Source organism: Diplotaxodon limnothrissa, linkage group LG7, assembly GCF_057381915.1.
Source record: "Diplotaxodon limnothrissa isolate DT_005_m linkage group LG7, D_limnothrissa_male_GT1.1, whole genome shotgun sequence".
Classification (NCBI taxonomy): Eukaryota; Metazoa; Chordata; class Actinopteri; order Cichliformes; family Cichlidae; genus Diplotaxodon; species Diplotaxodon limnothrissa.
In genome coordinates this window covers 41087952-41106913 of record NC_140602.1, presented here as the reverse complement: position 1 = coordinate 41106913, position 18962 = coordinate 41087952, and the positions used below count along the sequence as shown (strand labels likewise).

The following is an 18962-nucleotide window of genomic DNA, read 5'->3' as shown; positions in this document are numbered from 1 at the left end:
GAAGACAAAGAACTGCTGTGGCTGCTCTGAAAGCTTTGTCCTTCTAATGCACAAACGAGCAAAGCCAAGCTTGCACCTGTGTGCACCTTCTGAGTGTGTACGTGAGAAAGAAAGAAAGAATTCCTGTGGCATGAGGGCAAAGTGTCTTGCTTTCCTACCCCCGTTATCAGTGGCATGCTCATTGATTCCAATGATGTGCCTCGACCTTATTTACCCTCAGACAGAAAGTCTGCACACTTTAGGAGCACAACATGATTCCTTTTTGCTGTCTTCAAACCTTAAGAAGATTAAAAAAAAAACAAACAAACAATAAAATTACCTCATAAAAGAGGAAAAGCAAAGTAACAGTATTTTTATGCTTTAGTGTGTGTGTGTGTGTGTGTGTGTGTGTGTGTGTGTGTGTGTGTGTGTGTGTGTGTGTGTGTGTGTGTGTGTGTGTGAGAGAGAGAGAGAGATAGGGAGAGATGCGCATTCAAGGTTCAGTCACCCCATTTGGGCCATTTTCCTACACTGAAATTGCCTTGTTTTCCACATGGCTGCACAGCTCCATAACACTGAGTAAGTTAGTGGAATGCAGCCGGCCACTCAGCAAGAGTAGACTGACAGAATTTGGTTAATGAATTAAAAAATAAAATAAAATAAGAAAAGTGTGTTCACACCAATCTGTTTCTCCTTGAATTATCAATCTTTCCCATAAGCCCTACATGGATATGTGAAATCAAACAAGTGTTGCTACTTAGACAAGATCTCAATATCTCTTTGCAGTTTAACTGATTATAGCCTGTTTTATCCTCCAGGAGTTGTATTTTTTCACAAGTTTACAAGTAATTTCTTTTAATAATTTAGGAACGCTAATTAAAAAAATGTGGGGGGGTTAACTTCAGGAAAGAACCTGTTGAAATATTTTGTAGAAAGGTTGTCTGGAGAAAAAAATTACTAATTAAAATTACAACTACATCTGTTAAACATGGCAGTAATATATTTTAGTAATGAACAGTGCTGAGCAGTCTGGACCAGCGTGTGATGTCAGACTGATAAGGATCAGATGCAGAAGAATGAGCTGACGGCATTCTGCTGCGTTTCCTCTGGGTTGTTGCGCGACTCTTGTTTGTGTGCCTCATTCACGGAATCTGCATTATGATCCAATCTATCTATATTCATTCGTCCCAAGCAAACTTTGTTTTTACAGTTGTGTGCCTGTGCAGGAGGATAGTCCATGCTTGGGCCTCGTTCTTGTTCTTTTATATCTTTTCAAAAGGAGGTGGAGAGAGTCCATGCTGAGGTGTTGCGGCTTTTTTAGACAGGCTTATATTTACCAATACGATCCAAATTTTGCTGCCTCTGAAAATAAGTTAGAAAAAGTGTATAATCGTCATTCAGCGGAGGGGTCCTTGAGCAATACTCCACTGACATGCTTTCCACCTTTTTGTATGTTATGTTTAAAAAGAAGATTATAGGGCAGAAAAAAGGCAGCTCTCTAGAGAGGTAGCTGAATATATAGCTCACTATCTAGTCACAAGGAACTTGCTGATTAAGGACATGTTATTATTTAATAAATGATTTAAGAATGGAAGTGTCCTTTGATAAACTTGATGTACATTTTTCCTGTGTAGACTCTTCTGTAGGCCGTTCTTTTCTATGGTTTTATTTTTTGAGCAGTTCTGCAGTTATAGTTGCCACATGAGTACGTGTTATGCATCAAACCACACTCTCTATATATATGAAGACAATGCAGGGTGGTGTGACCTATCATTAATGTTTAATTGACCACTTGTGGAACAAATGGAACCGATGCAGCACACACTTGCTAATACTTGTGATTATTTTTAGTCTGCTGCTTTCTTTGTCTTCTTTCTAACGTGTTACTATCTATGTATCATAAAACATACCTAACCAAATAAATATAAACACACACGGATCACCCACAACATTAAAACCACAAATAATGTCCTACTTTTGTCTGTCCCCCTTGTACTTACACAATAGCTCTGACCTGCTGTGGCATGAACAAAAGACTGCTGGGAGGTCTCCCTAGTTGTTTAACAATGATGTTTGTTGCCAGACATAACAGTTGAGAATGCCAGGACTCTCATTCAGTGGCTGATCAGTGGGTTTTTAAAACTGCTACAGAACATTTCCTGCTGTTGTAGGAACAGTTATGTGAAAACCAAAATGAACACACCTTTGTTCACCAGAGTGATTGCAATAATCCCAGAATAACCTCAGTTAAAAGCACAGTTTATATAAGATGATCTGGCGTTGCCCACTCAAGGTCACAGGCATACGCATGGCGATTTTCTGTCAAGATGAATTACGCCCGGGTTTATAGAGGTGTACACCGGCTAATACATCGAGATTTTTACTTTTACAAAACTCAGCGAAATAAAAGATGGCGAAGTTGGCGGCCAAAAAACACAATTAATCCAGAGCAGCTCTCTTTGGTGCACCACGCGAAGCGATTAATCACACAGTGTAAGAGGCGAGTGTGTATGAAGAAAGCCGAGGCAGCCAGCGAAGTGGCAAAAAAGCCACTCTTATAAATTTCCGTTCATTCTTTTTGTTTTGTGATTGGTCTCAGCGTACACAGATCCACTTACAACCTCAGCAAGTGCGACCTTGCCGAGGATATAAGTGGATCGCTCGGCTCCTCACTCAATCCTGTGTTGTTGTGGGGCAGCAGATAAATGCTTCTACAGTAAATGATATTTGATTTGAGCACACTGACACACACAAGCAGACAGCTGGGCGCTGAAGCGACTCATGGTCCAGTCAGCATAGTCTGTGCTCATACAGCCTTTTACTTTACACATACACACCTAGCATACAGGGTCTTTGCTAGATGGGCAAGATATATATATATATATATATATATGCATTATATATAGTATTGTGACTGTTTGACATTGACTTGTATGACCCTGGACGGACAGACGGACACACACACACACACACACACACACGTACGTGCATATACAGACATTCACACAAATGCACATATGCAAAAAAAGAGAGCCTGCTTTCAAGCACACAACAATTGGAATTCAAATGGTGATCGCTGGTGTCTACTGCACTCTGCTAAGGCACTGTCTGGCACACACACACACACACATAATATCATCATTCAGGAGGCAGCTAGCCTGTCCTGAGCTTTAACATGTCCTTGTCTCTTCTGTTTGGAGTCAGCAGGATTGTTCCCCCACCCCACACACACACACACACACTCGCTCTCTCGCTCTCTCTCTCTCGCGCTCTCGCTCTCTCTCTCTCTCTCTCTCTCTCGCTCTCTCAGATGTTTTCATACATACTAAAGCACATCCTCCTCTTATATCACATAGTTGCCTGTCTGTTATTACTGGAAAATACGTCGAAGCATCCAAACACCACGCTGTAATCTGAAAGACTACTCTCCTATTAATATGTGACATTTTAAGTATTTTGCTGTCCCACTGACTCACTATCACTTACCATGAGTGAGCAGTCGTGGTCTGACGTGATCCATTTTAAAAGCAGCCATCTGTTCACGTCCTATGCTGCTCTTTGTTTTTTTTCTCCTCTCAGTCATGTTATTTTACCCTCGCAGAAAGGGGATGTTCAATCGCTCAACATGTTTGCATCTTTATAATTGATTAGAGAAGCATTCCAGTAGCTTTGCTTGTAGTAAAATTTGTGTTTTATTGATGAGTGATTTGATTGAGTGTTTTGAGCCACTGTAATATACTTTTCTGGTCTTATATGAACTTCATTAACATCAAATTTTAATGTCTAGGATATCTTTCCTTTTATTAGCTGTGGCAGAACTTAAAATACCTCAAGTATCTGACCTTGTTTACCACTCCTGTGAAGTGGTCCCTCTGAGACCACTACCAGGCAGCATTAATGGACAGGTGTTTTTCAGGTTGTGCTCTTTATTCAGCAGAGTCCTTATCTGTCATGAATTTGCTTTACTGTCTGTCGTTGGACAAAGCTTGAATTATTGATTTTCTGGTGCACTGACTTTTGTTCTGCCAGATCCCGCTTTGTGTACAGATTGTATCCAAAGCGTTTTAAAGTGCCACACACTGTCCCCTATAAAAATATTCAGTCCAGCAACAGTTTAATGCTGAGAAAAGCCCTCAATACCCTTTAATTGTTTGTTTTCTTTTCCATTATCTATCACAGTGCTAAAATTAAGCTATTTTCCACATTTTACTTGAACAAGCTTCTGAAATCTGAATAAATTCCACTTGAGTGCCATCTGAATGCTGCTTCAGTGGAAGGAAACAGCTAAAGGAAGTCTGACCTCTTGTTCAAAGGACTTACCATTTGTCACTCTCCCAAATTGTCTTAAATTCACATGCTGACCACAAAGTACTGCAAAACATGGCTTTCTTATTCTATAATTTTTTAAAAATGTAATTTTATTTTAAATGATTTTAAAACCACGAAACTTCCCGAGGACCTCCAAGTTTAAAATAGGTGGACTTTCTTGCCCACTTCTTTCCATGGAAGAATGATATGAAAGCTGACCACTATCAAAAAGGAGTATGTGTCATTAGTCATGTTTTGAAGTGGTGCCTGAAGCCTAGAAGCAAAAAGGGAGCAGAACTAACAGCTAACCTTTTGTTGTCCTTACTTGATATCTGTGTGTGAGAGATGCTAATTAAAACTGCTGAGCCGCAGTTAGTTTAAATCACTATAGCTTTCAAAGCATCCTTGAATCATCCTGTGGTTGAACGAGGAAGTATATCTCATTTTGTCTGCATTTCAGCTGCTTTATTTCTGCACTGTGTGTGACAGCACGCTCAGCTAAACATAACAACACTGAATATGTTTGCATTCAGGTGTCAGTTTGGCTTAAATTGAATTAGGAGGCTGAGTCACTCCCTTCCTGCCACTAGTCATAACTCCAAATGTTGTTTTTATTTGAGACTTTTAAGTGAAAAGAGCCGAGCGTTTTAATGCAAAATGCAAGCCTCAGAGGTGAAAATAGTGGGAGTTGAATCAGTTAAGATTTTTTTTTAATTATTATTATTTGCTTAAAAAAACCCCACTGCAACACAGAGAGGTTAATGTCACTGGTGACCTCATCCACTGACACCCACTCATGAATATCAAAAAGCCTTGAGGCTTAAAAGCTTGATTTTAACTCAGTAAAGTTCAAAGTGCCATAACCCTTTGAACTCTGAAAGAAGTTTAAAATGTGACAAATTTATATGACAAGCAAAAGAAAAGCAAAAGCAAAATGCATTTATGTATTCACAGACAAGTGTGACAAAGGCAATGAAATAATGGAGTAATGGATGGAAACAATACAAAATTAACAGCTAGAAAAGCGAGAACACTGGAATATCAAAGCAGGGGAGAATTTATTGGATGAGAACTGCAATAACAACAGGATATACACTCCTCTGCCACTTTATTAGGTCCACCTTGCTAGTGTTTTTGCCTCCAGAAATGCCTAAATTCTTCTTGGCCTAGTTTCAACAAGCTGCTGGAAACATTTCTCAGAGACGGTGGTGTCACACAGCTTCTGCAGATTTCATATGGAAGACGATCTGTTTCACCACATAGATCTTGTGACTGTGGAGGCCATTTGAATCATTGTCATGTTCAACCAATCTGAGATAATTTAAGCAGGCATCAGGAGACCAGTAGCAGCGTGAACTGCTATAATGCAGGACTGATCCAAGCTTTTGCGTTTACACCAAATTCTGACCCAGCCATGCATTGCTGCAGTTTAGTTTTGGTGAAGCTGTGTAACTTGTAATGTCAGTTTCCTGTTTTAGCCAACAGCAGTGGCACATGATGTGATCTTCAGCTGCTGTAAGATGTAGTGGTTGTGGTCTTCATAACTTGATTGTAACAAGTTGTTATTTGAGTTACCTTTGCCTTCCATTCAGGTCGATGCAGGAAAATCCTGGTATATCCTAGTATTAGTACCAGCATGCCACGTCAGTCTTTCTTGCTCATTGTGATCCCTGGTTTGAACTTCAGCAGGTCATCTTGACCATGAAAATATAGCAGTAATGAAGAATTACAAATGTTAAAAAATCAAATCAAATCTGGTACACCCATTGCCCAAAATTAAGAGTTAAGCTGACTTTTAAGAAAATCCACATGGGCAGATCTGAGGGAAGCAGACAGAGAAATTCAAAGGTCATATAACACAGTCTGAAAGGTTCGATCACCCCAGGTACTTTTGCTTTTGTTCGGGACAGTGTACTTCACCTTAATCTGCAAGAAAGATGACGATTGAATGTGAAGGAGATCGGCAAATGTGTAGAAGACAAGTCCCCTACCGAAAAAACTCTATCCGTTAATGGAGTCTAATAAGAAAAAAAATACAAAAGTTGTGTGTGATGTTTATCACTAATCAACTTTAACCTCCTAGGACCTGCCGTCCACATATGTGGACATCACATTTTAGGTTGTCCAGACCAAAATACAAAATTTTGCTCTACAAGGGCCTGACATCCACTTACGAGGACATTATACTGCCACTCTTCTATCGAAATTTTAAACAAATATCTTCATATGTGGATCTCATTTTTCTTAGAAACAGAAATCGGGTAAAAAAAAAAAAAAAATCTGGTAATTCTTTGTTTTTACATTCATCAGGTCCCAATATGTCGAAATATCAAAGAGAAATTAAACATGAATGCCATGAAAGAGTTCGGGTCTCAGGAGGTTAAACTAAAAGTTCAATAATGTAAATAATAGTAATAAAAATGATGATTAGAACAACATTATGCACCTGGGTTCAGGGATTGTGACTGTCAGGTGTGTAATGGAAGAATGAATCTGTCTCCGAACATAAATTGGTTCTGTACTACATCATCTAATTTGGTTTCCCGATCTCTCTCTACATGTGTCTCCTTTCTCTTTGTATTCATATTTTTCTATTGTCCTTCCTGTCTGTGCCCCTCTCTGCCTCCCCCACCACCCGCTTCTTCTTCCTCTCACTGTTCTGCCTTAGCCCCCCTAACACCAATTATACTGTGTCAAATCCATACATGTCAGTTTCCAGATCCCTAATCATCCCTTCTCTCTTTCATCTGCAAATCCTTTGTTCCTCCCTCCTCTGTAACCTTTCTTCTTTGCTCCTCGGCCTATACCCCACCCCTCCGTCTGCTCCATGTACACACAGCAAATCCTCCTCATCCTTTTTCCGGTTATCTCTATCACAGTTACCTCTCCATCTTCTTTTGATTATTTATTAATTTCCCATTTAAATTTTATACACTTTTCCTTTCTCTGTAGTCTCACTCAGAGAGGAACTTTGTTGGGTACATTCGTGTGAATATCGTCTCATGTTTGAATAAGTTCCCATGTCACTTTTCATTAGAAGTCACAAAGACTTTGGTGTTTTACTGGGCAGGCTCTACTTAGCAATGTCAATTTTCTATAGATGATCTTGTTTACAATCCTGTCTTTCTCCAATATTTAGAGTTAACCAAGTGGAACATGTTCATTTTCTCTTTTTTACCACATTTTACTAACGAAACTGAACTGCTAATAAGCTTCTGCGTTTTATCTACCAAAGCTTTTTATAGAATAAAGATTAAAAGTGGACTCCTTTTAACATGCTGCAGCAACAGACCAAACCAAGCCAGTGGAAAAAAAAAATGAACCCAAAAACTTTCAAGCTGCATACTTTATCTCATGATACAGTAACTTAAGCATTCTCTGTCAGAGTATGTGCTTAATATGTTAATATCCTAATTTTTTTGAGCCTATTTTGGTTTTAGCTTCAGTTTCCTGTTCCCTTTCAGTCGATTCACTCTTTACGACACATAAGTATGGGATATGATGCCCCCTCTATTCACACCTTCAGGCAGATGACCTGTGATGACATGCACAGGGCCCCACCTGCACATATGTACCTTGGTCATCACAGTCATCCCTCAGTTCTTATGATTTTTACCTCACTACGAATACTTCTGCTCTGCTGGGCTAGATAGCTGTTGCTAATTAGCTCCTTTGCACTGCAGCGATCAGCGCAATGCATTGCATGTCTGCCTGGGGATTGCTCACGCTAGGAGCTAAGCCTGTGTGTTTTGTCGCCAGCTCTGTCGCTTGACCCTGGAAAGACAGGTGAAGTTTGTGGAAAAAGTGCTGGGACGGACAACTGTCGCACGCACTACCCTCTCCTCTCTAAGTCTAGGCCCCTGGCTTCAATTAGCTGGGCTGACCTCATGGAATATGTTGATGGGGGTTAACCGAAGATGAGCCGAAACCATGCAGGAGCGCTGACCAAACCCGTGCTCCCCATGCTTGGTCAGCGCTCCTGCATGGTCCCCATAAGTTCAGCTCGACTCAACTCAATTTGGTTCTTGTGGGTGTTTTCATTAGCAGGTAGTACCTGGTACCAGGTGTTTTTTTTTGTTTTTTTTTTTAGTTCTTGCTTTGCTAGGGCTTCCAAGTGACCTGAGTAAGTACAAAAATGTGATGTCTACAGACTGCATGCCATCACTTGGCCAGTCACTCAATGAGTCATGAGATTGACTCCTTTACTCCTTCAAAACCGCCATTTAAAAAAAAAAAACAAACAAACAAACAGCAACGGAGTAAATGGGTGCACAAAAAGTCTGACAAAAAGGCATACACCTGCAGCAGGTATACCATCGACGTTCCCCATTGTTGTGCTAAAAAAAGAAAGAATAAAATTGTTTTTTGTATTTACTCATGTGTAGGTAAGATTTTATAGAGGGGGTTTTATTATCCATGATTTTATTTTAATATTACTGTAAAATTGGTGATTTTATTTTTAGTCCCCAGTTATCTATAACCACAAACCCTGAAGTAGGGCCAGTAATGCCAAACAGGCATAAATAAATATGGAAGTCAGTCCAGGAGTATTACAGATGTGTTCCTCCCCCACCCAAGAACATCTGTTTCAGTGGCAGAAAAGACACATAGAGGAAGTTGTGAGTGTTTTGACTATAGTGTATGAGGGAGGCAGGGCTATGCGAGAGGGAGCGCAAGAGGGTGAGGAAGCAGGGGGAGGGGTTTATTTATTTCAGTTTTTTTTCTTTTTTCTTTTTTTAAATGGTAACTGCGCCTCCTGAGCCCATTGGGGGGGGGGGGGGGGGGGGGGAGGCAGGAAGACAGAGATAGAAAAAGAGGAGAGAGAGGGTGACTGAGAGAGGAACAGGAATGATGGAGAACGTGGGACGCTCGTTAGCAATATGAGCAGCGGCCGAGACACCGGAGACAAACGCGGCGAAGGAGAGAAGGATGGAGAGACGCACGGGCGGATAGAGGCAGAGCGTGTGTCGGTCCTCCGCTCGTCGCCCAAACAATGAACGTGCTGTGGTCGCTGCCGGCAACACATCGTCACGGCAACCGGAGCCAGAGGGGTGCGCGCTGAGTGAGAATAGCAGAGAGGAGAGAAAGAGGAGGAGGTGGAGAAGGGGGTGTGGGGGTGGAGAGGGATAGAAAGAAAGATGGTGTCTTCCCCCAATAGTCAATGTGCGAGTTTTTACATGGCTCCTCTCTGCGCTTGATCATGTGTGTCTGTGTGTGGTTGATGTGTGTTACTGGCCAGTTGTCTGACACCATGATCTTCTGTAACCATCTAGGTGAATACAAGAAGGATGAGCTGCTGGAGGCGGCAAGGTGAGTACCAGAGTCTGCATGCTCTTCTTTGTTTTCATTTTTGTCATGCTCCCTCTCCTGCTTTCTTGCCTCTTTAAGCCTCCCTCTCATCTCTTGTTCCCCTGCTTACTTTCTTCTCAGCTTGACTCGCTGCTGTGGTTTCCCGTACCCATTTCTACTCTTCATGTATCTCCTTTCGCCCTCCACGTCTGATACCCTTTATTTTATTTCTCTGTTGTTGTTGTTGTTTTTTCATCCTCCACACTCGTTTGTTGTTTCCCATCAGAGTTCTCTTATTTCTGATTTCCTGCATGTTCCTGTCACTCATGCTCTTCTCTTCTCTTCTGTTTACTTGCCTCCTGATTTTTTTTTCTTTTCTTTGCTTCCTATTTGTCAAACCGTTTATCACTTGAGCCTCTTTTTTTTTTTTTGCACACACACTCAGCTCCCACACTAGACAGGTTTTTCAGATATAGAAAGCTCAGTACTTTTGAGCCAGTGACACTTGTGCATTTTGGAGGCATGTTATGGTTGCAGGCAGTGCATGTGGGCTGTGAGTGTGTGTGTGTGCACTTGTGTGTGTCTGCCTGTTTCCATCTCTGGGCATGTGGAAGTGGAAAAGCTTTCATTTAGGATTGCGTGTGGGTGGCTGATCGCTCCAGTAGACCCCCTCCTGTCTCCCGCTCTTCCAGCCATGCACAGATGCACGCGCACATGCACACACACACACACACACAATCGTAAGGCAGCAGCTGGCCCAGTATAGCATTACCACTGTATTATGGGGTCAGTAGGCTGTTTAAGTGTGAACTGTGATCCCACTGTGGCGCTCTCACAGCTGAGCCACTGACTGGCTTATCACACATGTAATTTTCCAGAATGTTTTTATTTTTTCTTGGTGTGTGTGTGTATGTGCGCGCGCGCGTGTGTGCGCGTGTGTGCGTGTGCGAGCAAAAGAAAATTTTTTTTTAAATTTATCTTCTTTTGTTTTTAACCTTTTCATTTATGGGCCGGATAGCTTTCTTGAGGAGTGCAGTGGCTCAATATATTCTTAATGTATGTGACAGCAAATATTAGACAAGGCAGCTGATGCAGAAAGATGTCTGCCCAGTGAGGCAAATCTGTCTCTTTAAGGCCGTCAGTCAGCTGACAAGAAACTCTGTGGTGATCTGTAAAATGGTATCTGATGATGATGGTGATGCTACTTGGAGGGAAACAATAAGTGTCACTCCTCACCTCGTTGGCACTACAGGCAAAACAGGAAATTCTCCTTTTCAGCAGTTGTGCCAAAATCTTATTTTCACTGATCAATAGCTCAATCATACCCACCGATCAGCTGCATTACATGTAGCATGCCACGTTAGAAAAATCAGGAGGTGTACTAGTTGCCAAAACAACCAGCAACTGTGATGTTACTTTGGCACACACCATATTGCAAAAACAACCACAACGATAAACTGTTTGTAACCCTGCTAGCTTCTTGTAGCTAATAGGCAACAACTGTACTACTATAAGGTTTTAATGGTGGAGCTTACGTGCTTTAAACATACAGATTAAGTGCATTGGAACCTTTTTAACAGGATGAAAGTTGGATGTAAGTTGCAGGTGGGCTGTTGCTTTAGTCAGGGCTGTGAGTGTAAAAGAACTGCATTTCTGAAAACATTAAGAGACATAGCCAGAAGCTGGTCCATTAATCAACTTAAATGGTTTGAGAAATTTATTGGCTTATTCTTTTTTTATTTTTGCAGTCAGCTGCTCGGTGTAACTTCCTGATAGTGGCAAGAAAGCAGCGTAACATATTTCAGAAAATAGTGAGATATTCCTTCAATTTTTGACTAATTTCAGATAATATTCATGGCCACAGTGTAAACAAATATCCAACACATCATGCATCAAAAAGGAAGTCTCTCTTGTATTTGCTAACAGTCCTTGGAAAAGAAATAGAAGGAAAAAGGGGAAGCCACTGCATACTAGAACTAGAGGTGGACAGGAAAAATTGCAGAAGAAGAGAGCAGGAGGAAAATAGAGGAGATAACTATGAGGAGGGGAGAACTAAGAGATGGGAGGTAATGGTGGTTGGAATGGGGTGAAAAGCAGCTACGAGAGTGAGGAAACATGGAAACTTCACTCTGGGAGAAGGACTGGATGTGAATGTTGTTTTTTTTTTTGTTTGGTTTTTTTTTTTAAAATAGAGTATGAAAAATATAGACACAAAGAGAAGGAAGGAGAGGTCCAATCAAAGAAGGGATAAAAGAATTAAAGAGGAACATGGAAGAATGGGACAGTAATCCTTTTTTTAAACCAACTGACAGCTTCTTATTTTATGGCTGTCGGGGTGGATGGTAGTTGGATTGGCTGCTGCCTTGGCATCACTTCCTGGTGGTCATCCAATGTCAGGCCAGTCAGTCCAAGAACCAGGAAACACAGATCAGCAGTACAGACAAAATCTTAATTCCTCTTTAGCTAGGTGGCCAAAGAGGCATCTCTAATTGATTTTCATGGCATATTGCACTCAATTGTGCAGGAAAACACTAGTCCATCCAGCATCGGTCCATCCTCCAAACATTTCCTCTGCCAGTACGTTTTTGCAGATCAAATTTCTCAGGCTTTTTGCCTCAATCTCAAGCTTCTTATCTAATTTTCCCTCATTTTCTCTCCTCCATACTGCTGCAGAGCAACGGTGCTAATCCTCGGTGGTGGCAGTGATTGTTTTCTGTCTAACGTTTGTGTGTTTATGTATGTGTGTGTGCATTTGCAGGAGTGGAAACGAGGAGAAGCTAATGGCCTTGCTTACGCCGCTCAACGTCAACTGCCATGCGAGCGACGGCCGCAAGGTAAGAGTAAAGCGTGTATGCACAAAAGCGTATCCACCCACACAGAGTCAAGCAATAATAAGCTCATCACTCATTTCCTGAGTGACTGAGCAACTCGGAGGGGTTTTAGGGGTACAAAACCAACCAACTGGTGGTTTTATTTTATTATTTCGCCCAGAAAAGTTAAACAAATGCTGGTATTGGCTGCTGTGGGCCTTGGCTTTATGAAATAATCCTAGCACTCACCAGCAGGCTTAGCCTTTCTCGGCTGTCAGTCAATAAAATGAATAGATGAAGACACAAAACCTTCCGTGAATAAATTAGTACCCGTGCTGAACAATAGCAGAGGATGGCAGGACGCACGGTACTGTCACACTCAGGGATACGGTCTCTGAAACAAAGGTACAGTTTTTGTTTTTTTTCCTTCTTTTACAGCTGATTGAAGTATATGCAAATTGTGAAGTTACCCCCCCAATAGCATACTTGTATTTGAATGTCTGCACTACTGCAGTTGCATGTACATGGATTAGCTTTGAATAGTAAGAAGAGTGAAGAATGGATTCAGGTGTGTTCATTGATAGTAATGAAAATGACACAGTTCCCATCCTATTCCTCATTCAAAGCAAATTATTTTGTGCAAAATGAGCCGAGGCTTTGAAGGACACACAGTTAAGGGTAACCTTTAACACGAAGGTATTTATATAAAAGATAAAATAGTAAAGCTAAAGTTGCAGGTATGATTTATTAAGAGTTATAGGCTTAAAAACCCAGCTTATCTGCTCCATAAGGCCTGTAAAGATGTAGTGTGATTGACAGAATGGCTAGCAACATGCTTGAACGACCTCTGAGCAGCCTTTTTGATAATAACATTGATAATTCTGACTGGCTGTGGAGAAATTTGTGAGAACTTGAAACCAGTGAGAGATGCCCAGACAGAAATCTTTCACATAAAATATCTATAAGTGGTCAAACCTTGGCAGAACTTTTGAGTACTCTTCACTCAGAAATATAAGGTGACTAAGATTGTTCAGCCTTGGCAGAGCTTTGCAATCTCTTCACAACCTTCATGCTTAAGCAACACACAACCTTGGTCAAGTTGTTTTCTTGTAGTTTCTGTATAATGCTCAGTTTTGGATTATAAAAATCATCTTCAAAAATTCCTGAATCCACATCTACATCCAGATCGACTCGAAAAATCACTTGTTTGGCCAAGGCACCATCTCTGGTAAGATTTTCACTCCGGTCTCTTTGTAACCTTCAGTAATCATTCTAACAAACAGACAAACTGAACCAGTCATATAACCTTGTTGGCAGAGGCAACAAGCAAATCTGTCCGTTGTCATGTTGTCAAGCCCTTGATGAGATGCCCAGTTTGTAAGACACTGTAGGTACAGTAGCTTGAGTCTAAAATGCAAGTCATGTGAAGGGATGAATAGAGTCCCTCCTTTTAAAGACATTTTAGAGACATTAAATTAAATTTGTGAAATTAGCTTTGATTTAAATTAATGGTCATCTTGGAACAGTTCTCCGAACATGTCCAAGGGAGAGTAAAGGAAAGCCCGGTTAATTAGGAGGCACCCAAGTGTGGGCTCATTTCCAGTACTGTCAGATGCAAATCTCAACATACTGAAAGCTGCTTAGTGAATTGGAAGCACAGTTTACAACTTTTCCCATAATGGTCATATGGAGGGTATATTGCAGAGTTCCTTAGGGTCCTAAAATTGAGTCTAAAATGCTATCAATCATCTAAAGTTTAAGCCTTTAAAATGTCTCATTTGACGGGTCATAAAAATGTATTGAATTTTGGAAGCTAATGTTGTAGAGAGTTGATTGCACATTCAGTCTTTTAAATGTTATTGTAATGATTACACTAAAACAAAAATAGCAATATGGATGCAATAACGATGAATAAAAGTTGCGTGGCTTAGTCAGAACCTGCTGTAGTTTTTGTGTCAGAATCTGGTGTGTGGGCTGGCTCAATATCTCCTCCCATAAAACAAAAATAGCAACTTTCGATCAAAAAAAGGATTAAAAAAGTAGAAGTTAAAAATCTTCTTGTTATGAGAGCATTCAACAAGAACAGTTGGAAAAACCCAGTTTGCAAACTTTTGCAAAAAAAAAAGAAAGAAACAGAGTTACTGTCAACAAGTCAGAAAGACTTGAAGTGGACAAAAGATGCCGCCGATGTTTCCCATCGCCCAATAATGTTCTATATTTACATTAGGACCATTACCAAGTGCAACCCATGTATAACTCACTCTGTAGCAACAATTTTAACTCTTATATCTTTCTTTGGGGACAATGTTTGAACACTAACAGGAAGATCAGGGATGTTCTGGACTTGGGACATGATGGCTTAACACCAGTCAAAGAAAAACAGAGCTGATAGATGTCAACTGCTTTAACTCTTTCCCCCATAAAGATAAGACATTATTACAGAAACTACTCAGTTTGGAAAAGAGCTTCAATATACTCCTAGTAGGGCTAATGAGTTAAACCATGCCGACCAATTGTGACTAGACAAATTCATTTGTTTACTCTTCAAGCCTCTTTGGGACTCCATTTTCCCTTTCTTACAACTATAGATGTGAATTAGGACTTCAATAACATTCATAATGGTCTAAAGTAAACTTTCGGAAACCCTAATTATAATTAGACCTTTTACTTAGTTGAATAATGCTACAGTTGAATAATAATAATAATAAAAGTGAGATGAGACTGTAGCAGTCAGCTAAGGTTGCAGTTTGAAGTTAATTCTGATCTCATTAGCTTGCAGAGGATAAAGTGAGAACTTAGAACTTGAAAGAATGCCAGCCACGCTAAATGAAATGCCAGGTACAACACCAAAAGTACACAGCCCTACAGAGAAAAGTGCTGTATTATATCCTGTTAACTTAATGGAGAAACTTTTGTGACTACAGCCTCACCGCATGCGTCCGCAGGGAGCCCTGAGCCTAAGGTTGAGCTCTGCTGCATTGCAGCAGCACATCTGGCTTATGACTGATTAGTCCCTCGGATGAATAACTGGAAGGAGAAGCAAACTACTCTTCTAGTTTTGTATTTTTGTAGCTTTAGTTGAAGTACTCCCTCTGGCCTTGCACATTACTGTTTTCCAGCCTGACAGAAATAAAACCTTGTTTTTTCCTTGAGAACAGAGTAAGACAGTTCCACTTTTCAGCAGCAAGTGTCCAAACAGTTTTGTGGTCCCACTTCAGCCCTTATCGAGTCTCTCTTGGGTTTTTTACTCTGAACTGTTATTCTTCTCAGCGGAGAAGAGACTGAGAGTTTAGATTTTCATATTAAACTAAACCCTAAACCCAAAAGTTTGTGCTTGTTGTATGTCAGATTATGTTAGAAGCTCAGCTTGTGACAAGCCACGGTTTTCAATAACAGTAAAGTACTGGCTGCTAGATTACCAAGGTTTTAACTGTTATTTTACAATTTTCCTTTAAACAAGAACAACAGCTTCTTAATGTAAAGTACTGCAGTGGAGTATAATACTGTTATCTGTTGGTTTCTTTGGTTTTCTTACTGTAATCTCCATAAACATGACAGTAAAATGTATTAAAATAAGTTAGATCTATAGCTGCAAAAACAAAAACAAGGTAAACCAGGTGGCAATCTCCATGTTCTTATTAATTTACACTGAATTCAATCCTTTATTTTCTTTTACTATTAGCTTTTATCTAAGGATGTAACAGTACCAGAAATGTAGTAGTTGGTGCTTATACGATGTTATAGGACCTTAGCCTTCAGTATCTGGGCTGCCTGCTCAACCAAGTGGGAGCCTTATGTTTTTATTTTATCTCCAGTACCACTAGAAGAGCAGTTTAGCAAGATTTTGAGTTCAAAATAACCGTTCTTTACTTTGTACTGGGCTCATTTTATCGTCTCTACTGTCTTTCCCATTAAGTCAGTTATGTTGGCAACCCTCAAAAAAACAAAAAATGAGCAGTAGGTTGTTGCTACTGTTGTGCACACTGTTTACCTGAGATGACCATATTAGGCATATGTAGGGATATGCTCTGTATACAGAGCCAGACTCATTTGAAACTTTGCTCATGTTCATGTACATCAAATATTGTAACCGTGTATATATAAAAGAAAATGAGGAAAATCCAAACAGGTCTACTTTAATCTATTTAGGTCCATTCACTCCTTATCATAAGAGTGTCCTCGATATGAATTGCACTCAGTTTAGTACAGTAGGGCTAATAGGAAATGATCATTCTCCCCTCAAAATGATCGATTTATGGAGAATTGTCCATAAATCGATCAACTATGTCCTCTGATTACACAGCATATGTTTGAATTTCTTTGCAGTGCGTGCTAAATGAGTGATGATAGGGACTGAAGATGGATTATAAGCAGACTGAAGGCACAGAGTTGAAACATGAGTGGGACTCAACATGGCACCATACAATGAAATGTTATAGCAGCTTGCTGTTACTATTTTTCTCCCTTGAGGCATCAACATGCTCAGTGTGTAGCGCTATTCAGAAAAATCAGTACATTCCCTTTATTTTTTTAAAGCATTTTTTTTTTACATTTCGAGTTTTAACTTAGTGATCTGGTTATATATTTTTTTCAGTAAACAGATATCTGCAATTTATTGGTCACCGATGCAAAACGTGCAGTACATTATTGGTTGCTATGGCAACTGCTGGGACAACCAGGGAGCCAAAGAGATCCTTTCACCCTATACTTTTGGTAACTGTCATATTAATGCTACAACAGCCTTGAGGAGGCTCTTTCCTCTAATTATGGGTACTTGGGTGTGTTGTTGATGATACTCAGCTGCAGCTTGTATTCATCACATCACTCCCGTATCCGTAATTGTGAGAGAGCATCCTCTAGCTATTATCTGTGCAGGTGGCCTGCTGGGGATGTGAGACCCCAGAGGGAAAACCGTATAATTTGAAATTCTTTGGATATGCAGGGGACAACTGCAACGGATCATTGAGGGACGCCGAAATTTAATGGAGCATGAGTATAGAAACATGCAGCCTCATCCAGAGAATAAAAATTGTGTTCAGACAGATACTGAAATGACCTCTTCTACTTAATCTGTATTTGTAATGCTCTTTAATTGCCTGGGCTGAAAGCACTCGTGCAGGGTAGGTGGAATACATTTGCACTCCAGTGCAGATTCATCCTCACTATGGTCTTAGGGTATTTTAATGGGGGGTACAACTAACAGAAATGATTGAATTCTACTTACTGGTTGTAGATATTGGTTGAAACTGGGGGATAGTAAAAACTTTTGCAGTTGTCACCCATCCTTTCACTTAAGCAACCAAAGCACAGTCGCCTGATGGAAAGTGTCAGAATAAAAACACTCAGTTGCAGAAAATGAAATAATGGGTATTACATAATACAGATGCAAATTCTTAATGTAATGTGTGTAAAAAAGCAAGCGTGGCATGTAGCATAAAGGTATCCTGATGGTTGGAAACACTGCCAGTGAGCTATATTAATGCAGGCCATTCTCATGAAATAGGATTATTATAATATACACAGGCATTTGCCCCAAGTTCTGAAAAAACAACACACATTTTTTTCATTGAAGTATGCAGATATGCAAAACGTACATAACTTAACCAGCACTTTTATAACAAAATCTGCAATATTTCAACGTATAAAATATTGACATTTATCATCATAAACAAGAGGGGAGCATCACACTCACACAGATAATGAAAGGGCACTACACAGAGCCTGGAAGAGTCCTAATGATTGATAATAATGGTACTCCTCTTTAAAATTAAACAAGAGTCACTGCCGTCTCTTTCGGTCTTCCTCTCTTCTCCAGCCTCTTGTTCTCCATTTCAATTTAATTAGATATGGCACAGACTCTTAGTCTCTCCCTTTTCAACCACACATGCGTACACACACACTCCCACGAACAAACAAAGATCTGGAGCATAAATGTTATTTGCAGACGGCTCTTCGAGAATTAAAAAGCTCTGCTTGTATACAACATACATGAGAAGAGACGCACAGAGGGAAGGCAAACAGACAGAAAGAGAAACAGACCTTATGCCCAAAAGTATGTGGACAGGCTACGGTCAGAGTCAAAGCTTTAATCAATCACAAACAGAATGCTGTCTTACGGGTAATTGGCGTATCCGTAATGCTCTTTAGCTACATTAACAAACAGCTCATCTCCCTCAGTGTGTGAGCTCCCGATAGTTAGCAGTTTTAGAAAGAGAAGTAGTCTGGTGCGAGGATAAAGAAGAGCTGGCATGGAAAAAAGAAGCTGTGTCGGTTCTTTGAGCATGTCCTAGTGACATGCCTGTTCATGGACACCCTTATGTTCAAACATGGTTTTAGTTCTGGACAAACTGCCATTAGCACAGAAGCATCAACAATAACAGAACACAACGTCGTGTTCAGGTTGGACAGGCCATTCCTCCCAGTCACATTTTCGGTCTCACTGTCATTTCCCACGTGAGATTCCAAGTCCCTCAGTAGGACAGTGGAGTCACCAGATTGGGCATCTTTCATTACCCTTATCAGGGACCCCCAAGAAGGTTGGGTACTTTACACTGTACTTTGAACATACTGAAAATG

At 40.4% G+C, this 18962-nt stretch overlaps 1 protein-coding gene across 1 annotated transcript in view; it reads left to right on the top strand.

Annotated features, from left to right (window-relative positions):
* Positions 1–18962, top strand: part of tnksa (tankyrase, TRF1-interacting ankyrin-related ADP-ribose polymerase a) — a 107073-nt gene that overhangs the window by 33756 nt on the left and 54355 nt on the right. Inside the window, exons 5-6 of the mRNA XM_085359702.1 lie at positions 9561–9597; positions 12335–12410. Of these exons, the coding sequence (XP_085215828.1) occupies positions 9561–9597; positions 12335–12410 (113 nt within the window). The remainder of the gene's footprint in view (positions 1–9560; positions 9598–12334; positions 12411–18962) is intronic.